We start from the raw sequence: 20,972 nt of genomic DNA, 5'->3' as shown, positions 1-20,972 counted from the left end.
TTACAATCAAATTGCGATTGCGTACGTTTACCCGTCGTCCACTGTCTGAAATGACCACCTGCAAACGTGGACAGACTTTCCTAAAAATGTAAATCACACTTCATACTCACAAACCATACATGTCGTACGCGTACCCCAGCTTATAAACGCGAGAAAAAAAAATAGTGAGTGAAAGAAAGAAGTGCAGTCGTATGTTAAATAAAATTGGTGGTCCTGAAAAGGACCGTTTTAAGGAAGAAGAGAAAAGTATTTTACCACCACCCTACTTCTTTTTGGGAGCTGCGGTTTTCTTGATTGGAGTTTTCTTCGATTTGGGTTTGACAGCGGCCGGCTTTTTCGTTGTAGTCGCCTTGGGTTTGGTTGCAGCGGCCTTTTTCGCTTTTTTGGCTGCTGGTTCGCCCGCCGCGGGTTTCTTGGCGGCTACGAGCTTCTTCTTCTTCGGTGTTCCGGCGGCTTCGACTTTTTTAACGATTGATTTCTTCTTTTTGGCTACAACGGCCTTTTTCGGCTTGACCTCGCAACTTGAAGTGTCCCGAAGCCCCGGTTCCCTTGGTCTGTACGACGCTGCACTGATGCCACGATGGTATATTATTGTGACTAAAACTAAATGTCTAAATATACACATATTTAAATTTAGGTAAAGACAAATGTACTTAAAAATAAAACTTATTTGAAAGATTGAATCAATTTTTATTAGAAAACTGAAATATTACAAACACTTTTATTTATTTAATATGTCATGACATTTTGAAATATTAACGGTTAGTGGTTACCAAGGTAACGAGTGCATTATTATTATTATTGTATCGATGTATTATTATAATTTATACAATGTGTATAAGGTATAAGGAAAGGAGTTGCATGCGGAGGAAGATGCGGCAGGTGAAACGTAGGTATAATATTATTATATCGATAATGCCGGATTCTAGTTTCTAGCAACCATGTTTTATAAATAATAAAAATAAAACGTTTGTAGTGGTAATATAATTATCTACAACTAGATATACATATTCCGTATAATACATAACAAAGGATACAATGAGCGGCGGTGCCGACGACAAAATGAAAGAAGACAACGAATGCCGTACAATGAGGTATTATGAAAGTTATTATGTGTGCACGATAATAATAATAATATGATAAATTATAATACTTATTTAAGTAGTAGGTATACCTACTTACCGTCATTCGTCTTTATACCTACAAGCACGATGTAGGGAAGATATCTTCTCTACTTCGTGCCCACGAATAAATGTTCTTCTCGTCGCAAACAGCGACGCCTAAACTGGTTATTTTACTAAATAGGTGTTATTGTAATATTGTTATATAAATCATAATATATCCAGTGGCGGATTTTCCCAATTTTTCTGGTGGGGGGGTCCTAAAAATAATACGTACTTCAAATGTGTTATTTTTATTTTTATAAAATTAATTAATTATATTAGGTATTTATTATACACCGGTGTCCCTGGAGATCCAGACACCCGTAAATCCACCACTGCATATACCTATGTTTTATATTGTAGTAGCTACCATTATTCAATATTATTTTCATTTTTCGGTCTTTGCCGAGACAGACCGAAACTGAAATACTCGATGTCGTACTGCCCGTCCATGTCTAGGCCGTTGGACTTTAGCGTAAAAGGTCCCGTGCCGATTTACATACACAAAAAACAGAAAGTTCTGACCGGTTGTTCGTACATCGAACTCAAGTTGCAAAAACACTCAAAGGTTAGTATTTCCATCATTTTTATCATTTATCAATAGATATTTAGGTTTTTTTTTAGTAAATTAGTATTCATACCCATATAGCTACCCATATATAATAGTTTATATAGGTAAGTAATAAGTATTAAGATCATGCAGGCTAAAAAACTTTGTAGTGAAACTTTATTTACCAAATATAAAAAAAAATATATTTTCATAAAATTGTAATGTTTTGACGAACGGAGTTAATCAGTGTAGTTTTTTTAATGTATAATACGCTATAAATAGTCTATAATTAGGCACACTTTTATTTTATACACTTTTTTTATTTTTATTTATTCATCAATATGTGTAGAGTATCTACTATTAATGCTTATGAACCATAATTTAAAAAATATAATTATCTATAAAGTATCTATAGTAATATTTTATATTAAATATAATATTAATTAAGTACCTAGGTACGACGTGCAAAACGTGTAAACTATTTTAAGACGTAAAATAAAACTTTTTCATAGAATGTGTGCAAAAAGTTTTAACTTACGGAAATTATTGAGGGGGCATGCATAAAATATAAAAGGTTGAAAACCATTGATTGTCACGTACTCACGCTAAATATGAGAAAATACGTACCTATTTTTACAACTTGTTGCTGCGGAGCCTATGATATGAGAACCCGTGATCTATGACCGAAACACCTAATATTGTAAATTTTGGATCACATGCAGGTGGGCGAAATAACGTTCAGAAACTATTACACAGCCAGCGTGAGCGTGCTACTGTTAAAATCGAATACACTGCAAGGACCGCCGATGGGATCGAGAAACTGGGAGGTGGGCATCAAGAACCGAACTCTGATGAACCAACCACACTGCGAGAACGGAGCCCAAGACTATTTCTCGCTGTTTTCCACCGAGGTACGCGTAATATAAGCTACAGAGTTAATAGTAGACCCGATAACTCAAATTTCTTTATGGAAGTCAACATTGTTATAATATTATACCCGGTCGGCAATCACCCCTGCTCGTATTTCTTAAAATTTTTTTATCCAACTAACTGCCATACCGTACTCTTATCTCTTACACATACATAAATCTGGGAGAGGTGGGAGGAAAAGACCCAACCATACCGAGCACCTCCTATGGAGTATTTAACAGTAGGTATTTAATTCATTCATACAAATTTTACATTTATGACTTAGTTTAACGTTATTCATTTTTTCATAAATTTAAATTATTTAACTTTTGATAAATATCTAAACAAAACTTCTAAAATAAAAATTCTAAACAAAACTAAAAGTTAAATATGTCCATTTGAATCAAATTCCTTTAGAAATTAGAATGTCAGTGCACTATTTGTTTTCTCCCTATCTAGCATTCTATAGCCAACGCACAACATAGGACAAAGGTAACATATAGGTAATTAAAACGCATTCACGAAAAATATTTTATTTTGTTTTGATTACCTACCTACCTATATAGAATCTTTTATAAAGATTATAGAATATAATATTTTGAAAGATTTAATATATCAATTTGACTTAATATTGCCTCGAAACAATTTAATATTCATTTAAATGAACAAATTTTTTTTTTTATTTCAAAGTTAAATAAAAATAATATATACAAACGTTGGCATATTGTTAACACATTATTCTTATTTTTCAATAATTTTTATGATGAGTGATTTTACTCTAAAATTACTCAAATTTTAAATAAAATGATTTTACGTAAATGCGTTTTGTCTATGTTGCACATGAGTCTGAGATAGAAAACAAATATTGCGTTGACCTCTTAAAATATAAAATTGCCTAAATTAGGTTCATATTATACAATATACCTACCTACCTATGAACTCTACTGTATTCTGAAAAGCAAATTTATATTTTATGCATCACTCTGTGTTTTACTACATTTTATATTGATATGCAAATTATATATACCCAGACCATGGTTATGAATAGGGCTTGAAAGTTTATGACCTTAAAACAGTTAAAAATATGACCAAAAAAAAAACAATCAGTTATTAATCAGAACCGAGGAAATGAAATATTAGACAAGGGGTGGGTGTTTAAAATGATTTTTCGAATACACCTTAATTTTTAAACATTGACATCTGTTGAGGGGATGCAAATTTGTAAACATTTTATTGGGAAATTTGGACACATTTACTTCGTTAGTACAATTTTATACTCGTATAGTCATATATAAATATATAACATAGGCGTGGAACAACGTTTCAAAGCTTAAAATCATACTCAGACAACCGTCGCCAATGTGCAAGACATTCCACTTGGAAGAAATCAAGCTGTATGCCGACGTGCCCAGGTTTGGCCGGCCATTTTTTGAGGTGAGTTGCTGCAATCATAGTATTGGAATAAAAGTACACAGGGGTCTGTTTGATCCCTTGAGAAATTAATTTTTTTTTAAAACTTGTTTTCCAAGCAAAAACTACCACCTTATCTGATTCATAACACCACGGCAGCCATTTCGTGGAGACCAAGTACAAAGACCTACAATGAAATGCAATTTGCGCATAGACCCGATACAAATAATAAGGTACCTACATACGACAATAAATCAATATTTAAATAAAATCTGATTTTTGTTTTTTTCAAGACTCAATGTTTTGGTTATGTAGTTGAACAAGTGCCAAACAATTATGACAGTTCAAAAATAATGTAAGTTGGGAACCTTAATAAAAAGATTCTCGTCATCTAACAAAATAACCATAAATACCTACATTATTTATACAAGAACAACAATAATAAAAACTTACTCTCTTCATTTATTGCAAAAGTTTATTATTATGAGATAATAATAATGATGATTGTACATTTTCAATTATTACAGAAAAAAAAAATATATATATATATATTATATAAACTTATGTATTATAATAAGAATTTCTATGATATATGACTAAATTATTACAAGTAAAAAGATTGTATAATAATAAATTACGATCTTATATCATCTTTAAAATATAGCTCTTTTTTAGATACAATAAGACACATCAGAATTTTTGTATAACACCCCAAACTAAAATAAGTTGAAGAGTATTTTCTAATTATATAATTTTTTTTGTAATAATTTAACACACAAAAAAAAATTCACAAGAACAGATTAAAAAATCATTGATTTTTATGGCTCTTCAAAATACATTTTTGAGATTAAAAATCCCTCAGACTTGCAATTAAATTCGTCAATAATTTAATAAAAATTGCTTACACGATCATCAAATGAGCTTTAAGATGTATCACAGGTTTATCACTTGACATAAAATAATCTGTTGTATTTTGTTAAAATTAAAATTCTAACATTGTAACAGTTGATTAGAAGAAGATTGGATTTCAAATAAATAGATATGTATAAATTTTGCATTTTATTTGATTATCTATTTTAGTTATTATTGATGGGTCGAACTCAAAATGTCTGTATTTAATTCAACTACAAATAGAACCAATACCTAATGAAAACAGTTTTTTTCCATTAATGTATTATGGACACAATATACTGCTATGATAAAAAAAATATATATGAATAATACAGGAATTTTCTCTTTTAAAACTTCCAATAATTCAATACATTTATAATAGTTATTTTAGTATTTCTATCTGAAAACTATGGTCAATTTCTTTTATTTATAGTAAACTTTATCTGGTATCCGGTTAATACTGATAAAATAATACTCTTGTAACTGTAAGTACGTCGAGAAATTAAAGCACAATTTGAAATGTAGTTAAAAAATATCTTATGTACACATACGAAAATAACATTATGCGAGGACTGTAAAGAACATTATGATTAAGACTGGTTTACGATGTTGAATATGTCTGGCGTCCAGCCAACTCTAGTAAGTATCTATCTGGGTGATCTAACCATTCTTTAGATGTCATTTTTAATTTTCGGGTCTTCTCGGCCTCTTTGATTTGCCAATTCTTTATATCCAATTGTACTTCTCTAAAATATAAAACAAATTTATTATATGAAATTAACATTATAATTAGTATTAGTGAATAATGAATAACATGTATTTATTTTTATTTATCAAATGTATAGTCACTTGTCAGATAATTGAAAGATACTAGAAAAAATACATTTATTGAGAAGTACAAAACTTAGTATAAAAATTTGTCATAAACACCTATTTTTTGGTGAACCACAACCCCATACTTCAACGCTTTCTAACTTGTATGGTATGCCACAGTGTGTAACATGTTGAAACGAGTCATCAACTTCAATTGATGGTTTTCGGGGGTCATTACCAGCTCTGATGCCCTTTGGGTATCCACGTATGGATGTGTTCAAATACATAGATTTCGGACCACCTTAATGAGATTGAATGGTATTATAAAGAGTTTTAATTCGAAGTTACTGTGGTACTTACGGTTGATTACTTTATAAGTGGGTAATAATTGCAAAATGATGGTGTCATCTCCACCCCAGTACTGGTGTGACTCCCGCCATTCGGACGTGCCTCCCATGCAAAATAAGACGCCTTCATCACCACGCAAGAATGTTAACGTTGGCCCCCGATAACTCAGCACGTGGTGTAAAAACCTATAAAAAAAAAGAAGAAAAAACAAAAAGATTATATTTCTAAATAATTTAAAAAGAGCCGCACACAAACGTCATATTTTAACGTTGTATGTTAAGCACAATGTAAAAAACAGATACATTTTGAAATAGTATAAAATATTCATAATAGTTTACTTGGAAATAATTACCTATTACTTCCGATACCGTGTTGATTGCTGTTGTACAATAGTGTCCAATGTGATGGACAAGAAAAGTCCAACTGTAATAGAAATATAAAACATAAAAGCTCGGATGCTTTCAGCTTGTTTTCTATTACCAATTTAATAATAACTACCCATTATTGCCTACAACTGCCTAGCTAATAATTACATACGCTTGATTAAATTTATTATTCCTATTAGTTATGCCATTAATGATGTATGATATTAGGTGGTGATCCTATATATAGTTTATGCACTCTCATTTAATTAATGTCGTTTTCACAGTTTCACACCTAATGGGTCTTCAGCCTATAACTAGCATTTTATACTTCTGCAATGCCAATTAAAAAAACTCATTAAACAATTATTCATGGGTTGTTTTAAATTTACTTTTGTTTTTTTTCCACACTCATTTAGCACTATTTGATCTTGAATTGTACTGTAAAAATATACTCAAGAGAAAACGTGTTATAATTCATTATTGAATGATACATTAATTCATTATCAAAAAACTTATTTATGTCTGCTACATGATATAATATTTTCTAGTGTATGATGAAATTGGAGTGAAATGTAAACAATTACAGAAGATATCTTTCAAATTGTAATCTACTCTCAGAATACTTTTTAATAAATACATGTTTATCTGATAAAAATGACTCAAGTCGCCTTGAAATAGGTAAATATGCTGATTCATGTGTGTATACCTACTTCGTAGTAACTTCTAACGAACACAATAGAATACACGAATGACCCACATTGGGCGAAAATTCGAAATACGTCTTCGTTATTTGTTCCTTTGTTTATTTATAAAGCTACGATCGTCCACAACTTCTCACATCCCATCATTACAATCAATCGAACAAAAAAAGTACTATATATTTTATAAAAATAACAATACGAACATTTAATTGGCAAACCAACACGATTGTTTAGCCACACCCCCTTTGTCTATTTTATAACGTTTTCACTTTTAATACTGATCTCGGTCACAAAATACGTATCAATTATCGAGATCCAATAAAAACAGTAAAAAAAAAACAATACGGTCAATAATTGTGAAAAATACCTATCTACTTACGAATAGATACAATTTACATTAGGCAGGTAGGTAGGTAGGTATGTAAAATGTAAAAATAGTCCTAACCAAATTATGTTGTTTTTACGCACGTGCGTGTTTTGGTAAAATAAGCTATTTATAAATTAAAAGATCGTTGTATTTAGGTACAACACTTCGCGACCGAAATATTACAGTCATTGGACCGTTAAGAAGTGCCAAAATAAATTTTAAATTTCAAACTTGAAACTAATCAGGTAGCAAAATCGTCAAAATTATATATGTATTTCCAAGAACCATGTTTTTAAATGTAGTTAGAATAATGTATGGTTACCTAACTATATTATTTCAAATTTTTTAATTCTATTAAAATACATATAAAAAAAAATCCTGGCAGAAAACAATGTGTTAGGTATTTGGACATTATGAACTCCTCGGTGCAGGATTGCTATATACGTAGCGATATTAAGGGGATTCGATACCGTGATTTTCTGTTTTCGTCTAACACATGCATGACATAGTATTTTAGACGTGTTTTTTGCCAAAGATACCAATTGATCTAATGAAGCCGATAAGAATTCTGAAAACAGATTTAAATTCGTCATCAAGTCTACTTGAAATCGACTTTCCCACATTTTTGATTTTTTGAGTTTAACTTCTCCAAAAATTGAAATACAGAAATGTTCATATACTCCTTTTTTATATGACTTTTTCTGGAATTTGGGAGATAATATCAAAAATGTGGGCAAGTCAATTTCAAGAAGAGTTGATGACGAATTCAAATCTATTTTCACAATTCTTATCGCTTCATTAGATCAATTGGTATGATTGGCAAAAACACGTCTTAAATACTATGTTACGCGTGTGTTAGGCTGGGGCTATACTCGGCGTATTCCGCCGTGTATAGCCCCAGCCTTAGACGAAAACAGAAAATCACGGTATCGAATCTCCTTAAATTAAATTAAAATTAAATTAAGAAAATAAAAGTTTTTCCATAGCACGTATATTAATAAATATTCACAAATATAAACAGCCGTATTTTGTTTATGACGATAGTGAAATATATTATTATAGTTTTTCAACTAAACGCTTGTTGGTACAATCGTATCATTATTATTTGAAATCTAGAACAAAAATTAATCAATATCTAAACGAGCTTGTTACTTTAGAATACCGTAGATACCGATAGTAAACAAATACTAGATGCCGATTACCGGTATCAACATTTGAAATACCGCGAGCCCTACAGGATATAAAGTTGTTCTAAAATAGTATTTAGGCTAAAAAGTATGTCTCTTTGCTGATTATCGAATTATAGACTATAATGATTAATAGTCATTGATATTAAATTACTATGCGTATTATTATGCGTTCTTTGTTTACCTATTGGCTACTTCCTAGCTGAAACATGTCTTTATTTTATCTATACGCTATTCAGCTAATGGCACTACATAATTTATTAAATAAAAATTGAAAATCAGGATTGGAAAATCATTTATGTATGATTTGAATACATTTACTTATCAAGGACAATCGACATTGACCTTAACCGTTCAATAGTATCATGGTCACATTTATAACTGGCTTAAATTACGTTTCTATATTCGAATAAAATATATATTTTATTTTAAATATAAAGTTGATGAATTGTTTACGGTCATGTTTTTTTTGTATTTTCGTTGTTTTTTTTTTTATATAGGTACAATAAAAAAATTTATCGTCTTAGAATATTAAGAGTAAATACGTAGAAATGAGCGTATTATTACGAAATAGGATTAATAAATAAATTGAGAATTGAGGGACAAACCCAAAACAATTTTTAAATGTTTGATTCATTTTATTCAGGTGTTAATTGAAAAACTTGAACGTTTTAGAAACAGTAGATAGCAAGATTCAGCAGAACCAATTTTGTGTTGTTAGCTTTAATATTAAAGTGAATTGGCCTATTAATTATTATAAAACATTTAGGCAAGAATATTATCTGTGTTTGTACTTTGGTTTTTCTACAATATTTGAATTTTTAAACCAGTTCAAGTATGTAAAATACTACAGAATAAAAAAGATTATAATTTGCTTAAAAATAACAAAATGCAAATAAACAAACGATTAAAACATAAATAATTTTCTTACCTTTAAGTTTCATAATGAGTCAAATTCACTCTAATAGGCTTCATAGGTATTTAAAGCAAACAATGCAAAATTGGTTCTGCTGTAGCCTGCAATTCTGAATGCAAATTTGCTATTGTACGTTTGAGAATATGTCACGAAATGTTAAAACGTAATATTAAAGTAAAGTACCTTGTACTTATTGCCTATGATTATTTTCAAAATTCATATCAAAGCCATTTTACAGAAATCAAGAAAATACCAAAATCATGTAGGTATAATAAAAACAAATTGAAATAAACTATTTATATTGAAACAGCGGAGTCAATTAAAATGTGATTTATCACAACGTATACAAAGGTAATAATAATCAATTTAAAAAAAAAAATTGTATTGTTAGTTCGATCACATATACCTACCATGATAAGTGTTATCATAAGTCCGTTATTATATAAGAATAATATTTAAAGATTAAAAAATTATAATATTAAGTAACTTTCACTCATAAATATCTACAAAAACGAGAATGTAACTTCAATATGAAATTGTATTCAGAATAACTTCAGTATGCTAGTATTCAATATATTGTTATTATAAAAGATTTAGCAAATCAATTAGAGCTTATACAAAATTATTTGAAAATTTAACATACCTAATGTATCTTACTGACCTAAAAGTCAAATGGGTAATAAAGGCAAAATAATTGAATTATTTTCTTCATATTTTTACAGTTACTATAACTGGTTTTAAAAGTAAGGTTGCCAACTATTAGTAGCTATTTTTGTTTGAATATAAAATGTTACGTACATTATTTCAGATTCAATGTACAACTGGTTAATACTTAAGATGAAATTGAAAAACTACTTTCACACAATTTACTAAGTACATACACTTTTCAAAGAAAAAAAAAATTAAAACAAGAGAATTTTAACTCCTTGAACTAAAAAAAAAAAAATGATAAAAAATGTTGAGAAAAAGGTTTTTAATAATATAATATTATTGGTTAATGAAAACATATTTTTTTATTTTTTTAATCATCTAATGTGTTTTAAATACTGAATACAACATTTGGTATAGGGAAAATGTATTATTTAAAGATTACATCAGAAATGCACTAATATCTATAAAATAATATAATATAATATAATATATTAAGAAGATGTCAGCGCACTATTTGTTTTCTCTTTCTAGCCCACGCGCAACATAGACAAAACGCATTTACACAAAATAGTTTTTTATATGTTTTTAAGTAATCTTAGAGTAAAATCACCCATTACAAAAGAGATAGAGAAAAATATTTTTTGGGGGAATGGCATATTGATTTGTCTAAATATTGTCTCAAAACAATTTAAACATAATTTAAATTTACAACAATTTTTTGTTTATTTTGAAAGTCGTATACAAAGTCAAATAACAATCAAATATAAAATCAATATGTCATTACCTCAAAAATATTATTCTCTATCTTTTTGTAATGTGTGAAATGCGTTTTGTCTATGTTGTGTGTGGGCCAGAAAAGAAAACAAATAGTGCGCTGATATCCTCTTAAATTATAATGTTAACTTGAACCAGTATCTAAATTTATTTCATTATTTGTTATTTGATTTTAATTGTAAAATGATTATTGAATGATAGTTTTATAGAATTTATTAGAAACTCAAATTTTATGAAAAACAAAAGGAATTTAAATGATCAGGAAAATTTTAAATATTAAATTTGAGTAAACATTATGTATGAATCATGGCAAAGTAAAGTGATGATAAAATATAATATTAGATATGCTAATTTTAGTAATAAAACAATTAACCTATTACACAATTAATATTTTTTACATTTTATCATAACTTTATGTTAAAATAATTGTAAATTTAAATAGGGATAAAAAATCTATGAGAATGCTAGTTATAATATTAATTTTGAATCAAGAAAATGGTCCCCCCAAAAAAAGAGTTAAAATATTAATTAAAAACTTACAAATTTTGATAAGAAGTTTTGAGTATTGAAACAATTTGGTGTTGGTTTGGAATGCAAAATTGGTTGAGTATATAATGCTGGTAATGTTGTAGATAATATCCACACTTGAGACAATGGCAATAATGGATTTTTTTCGGTTTTGAACAAGTTCTCTTGTTCCAAAACTGGTGTTGTCAATTCGAGATCCTGTAATAAAATAAAATCAATTAATATTTAATTAAATCACAAACAATTCAGTAAAATTTACTCACATTAGGTTCGTTTTCCTAATGAGGTAATAACAAAATAGAATCATATTCAAAATTATTAAATTGTTTTCCCTGCATAGAAATCAATTATAGTTATTTGAATAACAATATATACTTACATTAGGTTTGGAATATGGGCACTTTTCAATAACGGATCTGTAACCAGTGGATAAGATGTGGACAATATACCGATGAAGTAGGACAATTAACCGTGGACAATGTTGAAGTATCCAATTGGTCAAGTATCCCACTTTTAGTGTTAATTTTTTATGAAACTAAAAAATAACTTAAATTAACATGCATAAATGTAAATTAAGCAAAATAACTCACTGCAGAATCAACAACAGATTGGACAGTCTTAAATATATAACGACATGACTGAGGCCCTTCAGGATAATGATCCATTGCAAGTTTATAAACAGCTATTAGTAGATCTCGAAATTGGTCTTGATCAATTTCTTCTTTTCCATCAGCATACATCTAACAATTAGTAATAGTAAAAAAAAAGAATATTCTTTGCAGATCGAGAAAGCTATACAAAAATTTATACCATATCAAATTTGAAAGCAATATTATACCATAAAAATTATTTTAAGCACATTTTTAGCAGTTTGAAAAGAACTTCAAAAATAACAGGTATACCTAATTATGAATTTATGTGCCATAAATACTGATATAAAAATATTACTCTACAGAATTTATAGCTACGCAGGGTTTTGTACCCAAATTAACCGGAATCCATAACAGCCCCTAAAAATCAGAATACCAAAAACCCGTATCTTGGACGAAAAGCCGGGTTTGACAGAAGTTGAACAAAAAGCCTGGACTTATCTTTTTATTGCTATAAATTACATTTTTTAAATGAATATTAAATATATATTATATAAATGTATAATATATTATATTAATTATTAATAAAACTATAAATGAAAATTTAATAGAATATTTTGTATTTTTAGACAATTTATCCAAAAATGAAAACTTGAGTTCGGACTTTTTGTCCAACTTTTTTCTATTGGGATCAAATTTGAAAAAAAAATGTAAAGAGACCTGTTTTCATATACCTAATGAAGTTATATTATTGAATTACAGTTTAAAAACCACGGATATCATTTACACATATTACTACGTATCAATTTACAAAAACATATTCATTATGTAGATATATTGTAGTTTTTAATTTGTAAATAAAACCTTCACTCTTAACAGAATATTGAATGTTATAACTCACATAGGTAGGTATTGTTCCTTATTGAATATCAATAGCATCAAGATATTTAATCAAATCATCAGAATTTTTTTTAGATTATAGACATTTAAATTAAGGCCCTTGCAAACCCTATTATTTTTTCTTCAAAACGACCTTAGCGACTGACAAAAATTAAAGTACTTCTAGTGGTTCGATTTAAAAAATGTAAAGATGTTTTAATTCGTCAACAAGTCTATTTTGCATCGGTCAGAGCATATTTTTTATTTTTTTGAATATATTCAATACTAAAAATTTATAAATTTATAAAATGTAAAATATTTATTCTCGTCAAGAATTTGCTAAAATTGAAAAAGTACTCCGACCAGATGCAAAGTAAACTTATTTAGCAATACAAACATCTTTACATTTTTTAAATCGAACCACTAGAAGTACCTTAATTTTTGTCAGTGCAACAGCTATTACACTTACACGTCCATAAATTGGTTTTGAATATTTTGATATAGACATAATATGACTTGTGCATTTGCGTGCGTGCGACCACAAACCAGATAAGAAATAACAATGTATTGTAAATTGATGCGGGTCGCGGGTGATGGTAGGGGAGTATACACACACTAATGATCATTTACTACAGACACTAAGACGATCAGTAATTGCAGAAACGAAATAATTGCCTAAACACAACTCCTTAAAAATGACACATTTGCAGGGGCCTTAATATAAAAACAAATACATTTTCAACTAAATATTAGATAATATAGATAAAAATATTATTATCAATATATTTATTGAATGAATAAATTTAAATAATATATTGAGTATATGAACTATAAAATCGATATTTTTTTTAATATTTAAAATAACTACTATATATATAATATTATAATTTACTATATTTTATAATACCTATACCATGGTATCTTCAGCATAGATATAAAATTATATCATTTAAATTAACTTTTATCATTAAATTAAATAATTATACCTACTTTGCAAGCAATAATTTATTATATATTTAACAAATTTAGATGTGAAATCCATGCAATAATAGTTATATTTTAATATGTCAATAAATAACATACATCTATTTAATTATTACAGATCAAATTACAAATATATAGTATAGAGGTACCAATAAATTTTGTAATATTTTAAAGTATAAAAAATATATATCTTTAATCAACACGGCTGTTGTTCATATATAAATAAAATATATTAAATTATAAAACATGTTTATAAATACAATGGTATGTATCATAACCATAAGACATTAAATTACTTTCTTTAAATACCTTATAAAATAAAGATTAAGGCCTATGAGCTAATGCATTATGTATTAAACCTATTAAATATATGACTGTTTTAGCATATTAACTTGTCAGCACAAATACTATAGAAATAAATCATTCAATTATAACGTGATAATAACAAAAATAAACCCAATATACCGTGATAATTGGAATTATCAGTTTTCTATAGAGTTCAATTACAAAAAAATTCTATGGTATTGGTAGTAATGAATCATTCATTATCATTTATCATCAACAAACTGAACAAAGTATATAGAGGTTAAAACCGATAGATTTAAAATTGGCAAGGACAATTCTATCTATTAACAGTACCTAGTAAGTACTTTAAAATAAAAAGTAAAAAAAAAAAAACCAAAAATCTAGACATTTACAAAAAAATAAAGAATATAATTAATATCTAAATTAGATTTTAGTTTAGAAATTAATATCAACAACTAATATTTTTATGAGATCCTAATGCCACAATTGAGATAGTATGATAATATAAATGATGATGATGCTTCAACATTGTAGACTGCCTTGCCACTTATTATAATGGTCTATGATTGGCTTGGTTGATAATTTAAAATAAACAAAAAACCAAAGGCTAAATTCAGTTTTATCTTATATTGGCACTAACACAAATGCAAATTAGAATATCAGTTTTGTAAACCATAGTCGACTTAGTATTCTAGTTGTTAAGATGACATTAAGAACTAAAATCAAAGTAGGTAACTTTTAATAGACTCGTGAACTATATACGAACCAAAAATGTACTGATAATGTTATAAATACTTCAACTAAATAAAAACTTTCTAAATCACAATAATTGACTTAGAACTTTAGTGTACCTGTGTATCCATTAAATCAGAAGTTCAAAATCTGTTAAGTTTTGAATTTATGTTCTATACATAAATTCAAATAAATATGGAAGAGTGTTTTCCCTGTAACTACATATATTTTATATTGATGTTTGAATTTAATTTCATGATTGATCATCATTCGCGACTATTTATTACAAGTGTACTAATGTCATGACTAAAAGTTATCTCAAAGATAGCAACCAACAATGACAGAAAAAAAGTCATTAGTATGTTATGGGTCATCAAAATAGGCCGTACCGTGAATAGTTTGGGAACCTTACATTTAAATGGATTACCATATTTAGAAATGTTTAATTCAATTTAAACCTACATTTAAACCCCATGGTACAGTTTAGGTATAAGGTACAATATACCTGAAATAATGTCAGTAATTAAACCATACAAAAGTGCTCATAAACAAAATCTAAAACTCTGACTTATTAATTGTTTAACAAAATATTATACAAAAATAACTTATTTACTTTATAAAATATACATTGAACTATTATATTATTATACTTGTTTAATTTAATATTTTAATTTATATTATTAATTATTAACTTGCATTTAATTTAATGTAATATTGCAATAGAATCATAAACTTTTTTGTTATATTTAACAGTTAAATTGTATTATTTTGTTTAGTACCTATTTACCTACACAAAAAAAATTTAATATTTCAATGAGATGGATTATTAATTTAATTATTATCTACCAATTACAAACATAAAATTATTAAGACTCGCTCACCATGACGTACATCAATACTTGGCGGTCATCAGCCAAAACACTCAACAAACGTTCAGTTTGGGTTTTAAAGTTTGAATAACTAATTACATGGGAAGAAGCAGGACCACCAGATGAAGTAACCAGAAATGCAAAAAGTTTGCGAGCCATTTCAGGATATTGTGGAAACAAGTAACGCTTGAAAAATATTTAAACATACATAATTAAAATTAAAATAAAACGTATACCTAAAATTATATTTATAGTTGTAAAAAACTAAAAATAGTTATTAATTATATTAGGTAATAATCATCAAATAAATTTAATAAACTAGAAAAGTACCTTAAATACACCACAGCCTATGCCATTAATTGAATCTTCTTCTAAACTCTTTTGAATCAATAACTGAAACAAAAAAGTAAAACATTAAAGGTAGGTACCTAAATTAGTATAAATTAAATATTATTTATAATCTTATAGATTAAAATATCTTATACATAGGGCCAGTGCACCGTCTACGGTTAAACTTCGATTAAGCTTAATCAGCTGATAACAGATATTTAACCGGGAAAATTCAGCCAATTAAACTCCAGTTAACTTTAATCAGAGACGGTGCAACTGGCCCATAGAATAACATAGGAGAACAACTAAAAGTACGAAATAAACAGACAAATTCCCTAATAGTCCACTATTGGTACAAGTATAAGTACAATAAATAACATAAATTCATATAAGAAAATGCAATAACTTGTACCTATTAAGTAATATTATAAATTATAACTTAATAAGTCTCAAAATATAAAATGCATACAAAAATTAAACAATACCAGAAATATTACTTTTAAAATAATAAGTACTTTTAGGTATAAGTATTTTTTTTCTTTGTATTTTTCATATTCAATTATTGATATATTATTTTCCTATTCTGGATTGTAGTTTGTGTCATAACTTGTATTTAACTGGAATTGAGGTCAAAGTAAAAACATACAGTACTTAATTATACTGAACTGGTGATAATTCTATAAACAATGTAGGTAGGTAAAAATTATTATTGTCTATCTATATTTATTAAGTATTAGTTATGTATAATAGTCATATCCAACAATTCATAACACCTAATATCATACTATTTATAATTTATAACTTTGATACCTACCTAATTTAAAATATTATTTTAAATTTTTCTTGGGTATTTAATATACCGAAATTTTAAAGAGGTAATTACGGTTGTTTCTGAATTAAGAACACAATATAATTAATATAAATTCAAAAAAACCAACAAAAATCAATTAAATAATAACTTAATAAAATTGGCACGCATTGTTTTCACTAAAATGAAAAAATGTTGGATTTTGTTTCTGCCAAATCGTTGTTCTTCCAAAATTATCATTCGAGATTTGAGAACTACTAGTCTTGTCGTTATTCTGGTTTTATGTTGTTATTTTTTTATGGTAAGTGTGATAAAATTTCAATGACAGTTTTTGCAAAACACCAAAATATTGTTTATCAATCCACGGACATTTGAACGAACAGTATTATATTAAAATTTTAATTTCAAGTACCTATACTAATGAGATTATAAATAATATATATATTATAGATAATATATAAACAGAACAAATAAGCAGTTCTAAATTAAATATCTAAAAACTAAAAAAAAAATTATTCAAAACAAAATAATTAATAGGTACCTACAACTGCAATAAATATAAAACTAAAAATATTACCGATACATATGGATTTTTGAAAACAGTATCAATTACCTATATATACCTAGGTTAGGCCTAGGATTTGGCATAAATGAAAATCAAATCTTTTCTCACTTCGGCTTCAAATAATATAGTAACAAACAAGTATAATAGGCTAATATTAGGTATTTGGAATGACTAATCGAGTTGAAAACTGAAAATTCTATGAAATAAATGGTTATGCTTTTTAAAATTACCTTCAATAGGTAGTTAAGACTTATGCTACTCATATAGAAATAAATAATAAATCATAACTACCTATTCATAATACTTATACTATTCTGGTTCTTTTTAAGTTTAGTACCTAACACAGTGAATATTTTGTTAAAGTAGGTGTTTATTGAACCATAATGCTTAATCTCAAAAACTCAATAATTACAAAAAATTTACTACCTGGGTACTTACCCTAGTACTTACCTAATGATCTTAAATAGGTATCTACATTTTGTTGGTATTTTGTTGTATATTATGTTAAAAATACAATTTATTACTCTACCTACCTACCTAATCAATGTTCGTTCATGAGATACTATTAAATCTAGAAGTAAATCAAGATTGAATTTATATTAGGTTTATCGAATAAAATATAAACAATGAATAGGTATACTTATATGGATATAAATAAAATGTTTGATAAGTATTACAAAATTGAATGAGTCACATAATATTATCAAACAATCTAAATACATAATATAGAAATTCGCTAGATTAAACCGGTTTAAAATTATCCCACATTATCCTACACCGGGATAATGAACCATGTAAATGATATGGTCCAAAAATCCCGGTGCATTATTTTTCACACCGGTTTAGTCTAGCGAATTTCTACAATAGGTATTATATTAGACTACACAGGTACCTATGAGAATAAAAAAAAAAATTGAATAGGTACCTTTCCAAGTTTCTCCATTGGTAACATGCCGAGCGTTGGGTCCTTGTTGAGTGAATTAATCCTGGCAGAGTGTAATTGGTCCTTGTGATTTAAATTGAAACTATTATGATTGCCCATTTTTATGATTTTTATTTATTGATATTTGTGTTGTTAATATTTGATTAGAATTTGCAACGAGTAAAAAATACCTAGGAGTCGGTATGAGTTGTTTTCGCACACGTACTTGACACAAACTTGTTAAAAACGAAGACGAACAAAAAACGAAATAAATTACAATTTTCAAAACAACGAAAAGGAGAACTTGCGGCCGTCCGAGTTGCAACCGAGCACCGCGGAGACCAGATTTTAAAAATGTTTATAGTTGAACATTGTTGTTGTTGTTGTTGTGAGGGGTGGTAAGTAGGTATAAGCAAGTATAACAAGTGTATAGCGCCTATCGTGTCGGTCTCGCGTTCTGGGGAGGAAAATCGTGTGAAGATCGCGGACCGCGGCCGGGCGTAATCGTCGCGAACGGACAGCGGACAATCGGCGTCGAACCGCACCACCGCGTCGTGGACGAAATTAATTGTCGTCGTCGTCGACAAATGTGATATTGATTTTGACGTGCGCCATCGGAAATCGGATCAAACACGACACACGAGCACACAAGGACGCACTGCTAGAACGTCGACGTGACGGGGTGAAAAAGAAGATAAAGATTCAAGTAGAAGGTAGGCCGATGATGATGATGATGATGATGATAATAATAATAATAATAACAGTATTATATTATTACAAGCGTACCTACGACCAAGAGTGGTAATAAAGAGGACGGTAAAACATAACGAAAACGAACACAGGTAATACAGCGAGCGAGAGCGGACTCGACGGGCGGCGAGCAACAGCAGCGCTGCGGTTGGCCTCAGCGCTGACGTTTCAACAACCGTGTTGGAAATCTCTTAACTCTTTACGAAATGGGACGCGGAGGTTGTGTAGGAATGAACGACGGGTCATGGAGGGGGGGAGAGAGAGATAAAGTCACCGCCGTCGAGAGTTGGAGTGCGAGCGCAATGGAAAATGAAAACCCACTCTACTCTCCTATCACCATCGTTTTTTTTTTACACATTTAATTTTACTATTCTTTCCCCCCTCCTCTAACAGAACACACTCGCGCATTTTACACTATAAGCGCTGCAGCGAGTGCCGAGCAGCGGGCAGCAGCAGCTGTCCAACGACCACTGAGGCAATGACAACTCGACGTTATTGGAAAAGTGTGATTAGCATTAGCCGCGCGGACTGTAAAATTCGGACAGTAGAAACTAGTAATAAATTGTTCCTCGGAATATATTTTATTATGTGGTTGTAGCCTATAAACATGATGCCACGATTATTATTATTAGTATCAGCCACGGACTGGAAACGAGTAGCTTATCAGTGGCCACGAATGTATTTACAAGAGGTAATGTGCGGGGGTCGCAAGGGGCACCTACAGTTTACAACGCCATCTGTATAAAACACGGACTAAGATGCAAAATGTGAAGCCAAATAAAACCACCGGTAGCGCTTAAAATATTGGGAAACCAGTATTTTTATCTATGGTGGAACCCTTTGTGGCCGACCCCCGCCGACCGTGTGGTATCCGGTTAATCCGTGATATCATTTTTTAATCGTGGTATAAAGGCGTATCACCAGGTCGGGCAACCAAATCAAAAATAATTATATTATTATCTATTATTCATCGTCGTATATATTATTTTGTTATAATAAAAATATAATTATACATATATAAATAATTGGACAACGTCATATTAATCGTTGTTTAATTTTTTTCAAAAATTGTTGAGTTTTTCTTTCTATAATATTAGCTCAAATTAATTAATTTTTAGAGAACAACAACAGTGTATATATTGTTGCCTTTTATAAATGCGTATAGATGGCGTCATATGATTGTAATATAAATGCTGATTTTTAAATCTGAATATAATATACTCAATGGTATTATGAAAATTTAATATAATATATTTTTATCCTGGTTATTTTTACTCAAGACAGATGAGAGTCTAAAGTATTTCGTAAGTGTTGTATACTATATAAAACGTAATAGGTAATAGGTTTGCAGGTGAATGGACGAATGGTATATGTTCAATGACCAATATCCATGTATAATATCATATATTACCTATATATTATTATGTGTTATGTTATATTTATTATTTACATATTATAATATAATGTATCAAGTTTAATATTATGGTATGGCAGTGGCGGATCCAGGGGGAGGTTTCGATAGGGGTGTCCAATGTTTGGAAGGAGCGAGTTCCAAAAGGAACGGATTCCTGGGACGAATTCCTTTTTATAAAAAAAGAACAAGAAAATGAACTAGTTCTTTTTTTCAAGGAAAAATAACAAAATTGTTCGTTACTTTCTAGTTC

The 20,972-nt window shown here is 28.8% G+C and overlaps 3 protein-coding genes across 6 annotated transcripts; 1 reads left to right on the top strand and 2 right to left on the bottom strand.

Annotated features, from left to right (window-relative positions):
* Nucleotides 1-262: 262 nt before the first annotated feature.
* Nucleotides 263-625, bottom strand: LOC103310673 (histone H1B-like). The gene has a single exon (XM_008189710.1). The coding sequence runs from the start codon at nt 623-625 to the stop codon at nt 263-265; it is 363 nt and encodes a 120-aa protein (XP_008187932.1).
* Nucleotides 626-944: 319 nt separating this feature from the next.
* Nucleotides 945-5,082, top strand: LOC100159036. Of its 2 annotated transcripts, none has more exons than XM_001946485.5 (6): nt 945-1,094; nt 1,578-1,731; nt 2,436-2,624; nt 3,931-4,056; nt 4,152-4,265; nt 4,326-5,082. In XM_001946485.5, exons 1-6 carry the CDS (start codon nt 1,039-1,041, stop codon nt 4,389-4,391), a joined length of 705 nt encoding a protein of 234 aa, XP_001946520.4. In that variant the 5' UTR covers nt 945-1,038; the 3' UTR covers nt 4,392-5,082. The 2 variants fall into 2 exon arrangements, with proteins under 2 accessions (XP_001946520.4, XP_016663824.1); XM_016808335.2 differs by lacking the exon at nt 945-1,094 and adding an exon at nt 1,134-1,305.
* On the bottom strand, nt 4,490-19,523 carry LOC100161169 (restriction of telomere capping protein 5). Of its 3 annotated transcripts, XM_008189704.3 has the most exons (11): nt 18,562-19,523; nt 16,264-16,326; nt 15,946-16,119; nt 12,164-12,313; nt 11,953-12,108; nt 11,837-11,851; nt 11,586-11,771; nt 6,437-6,507; nt 6,097-6,269; nt 5,854-6,037; nt 4,490-5,669 (listed from the first exon to the last, which is right to left on the bottom strand). In XM_008189704.3, the coding sequence occupies exons 1-11, from the start codon at nt 18,676-18,678 to the stop codon at nt 5,525-5,527; spliced, it is 1,434 nt and encodes a 477-aa protein (XP_008187926.1). In that variant the 5' UTR covers nt 18,679-19,523; the 3' UTR covers nt 4,490-5,524. The 3 variants fall into 3 exon arrangements, with proteins under 3 accessions (XP_008187926.1, XP_008187927.1, XP_001946467.2); XM_008189705.3 differs by lacking the exon at nt 15,946-16,119; XM_001946432.5 differs by lacking the exon at nt 11,837-11,851 and having other exon boundaries at nt 18,562-19,520.
* Nucleotides 19,524-20,972: the final 1,449 nt, after the last annotated feature.

The sequence above is a fragment of the Acyrthosiphon pisum genome, chromosome A3, assembly GCF_005508785.2.
Source record: "Acyrthosiphon pisum isolate AL4f chromosome A3, pea_aphid_22Mar2018_4r6ur, whole genome shotgun sequence".
Lineage (NCBI taxonomy): Eukaryota > Metazoa > Arthropoda > Insecta > Hemiptera > Aphididae > Acyrthosiphon > Acyrthosiphon pisum.
Note: the sequence above shows the minus strand (reverse complement) of the source record. Positions and strands in the feature narration are given on the sequence as shown.

Excerpts from the sequence above, each read along its gene's own strand:
- LOC100159036 (XM_001946485.5), top strand. The coding sequence starts at position 1,039 with ATGAGCGGCGGTGCCGACGACAAAATGAAAGAAGACAACGAATGCCGT. Across the intron at positions 1,732-2,435 it reads AGTTGCAAAAACACTCAAAG|GTGGGCGAAATAACGTTCAG; the intron begins GTTAGTATTTCC and ends GATCACATGCAG. Across the intron at positions 4,266-4,325 it reads GACCCGATACAAATAATAAG|ACTCAATGTTTTGGTTATGT; the intron begins GTACCTACATAC and ends GTTTTTTTCAAG.
- LOC103310673 (XM_008189710.1), bottom strand. The coding sequence starts at position 625 with ATGTGTATATTTAGACATTTAGTTTTAGTCACAATAATATACCATCGT.
- LOC100161169 (XM_008189704.3), bottom strand. The coding sequence starts at position 18,678 with ATGGGCAATCATAATAGTTTCAATTTAAATCACAAGGACCAATTACAC. Across the intron at positions 12,314-15,945 it reads AAGTATTGATGTACGTCATG|ATGTATGCTGATGGAAAAGA; the intron begins GTGAGCGAGTCT and ends ACTAATTGTTAG. Across the intron at positions 12,109-12,163 it reads AATCTGTTGTTGATTCTGCA|TTTCATAAAAAATTAACACT; the intron begins GTGAGTTATTTT and ends GTTATTTTTTAG.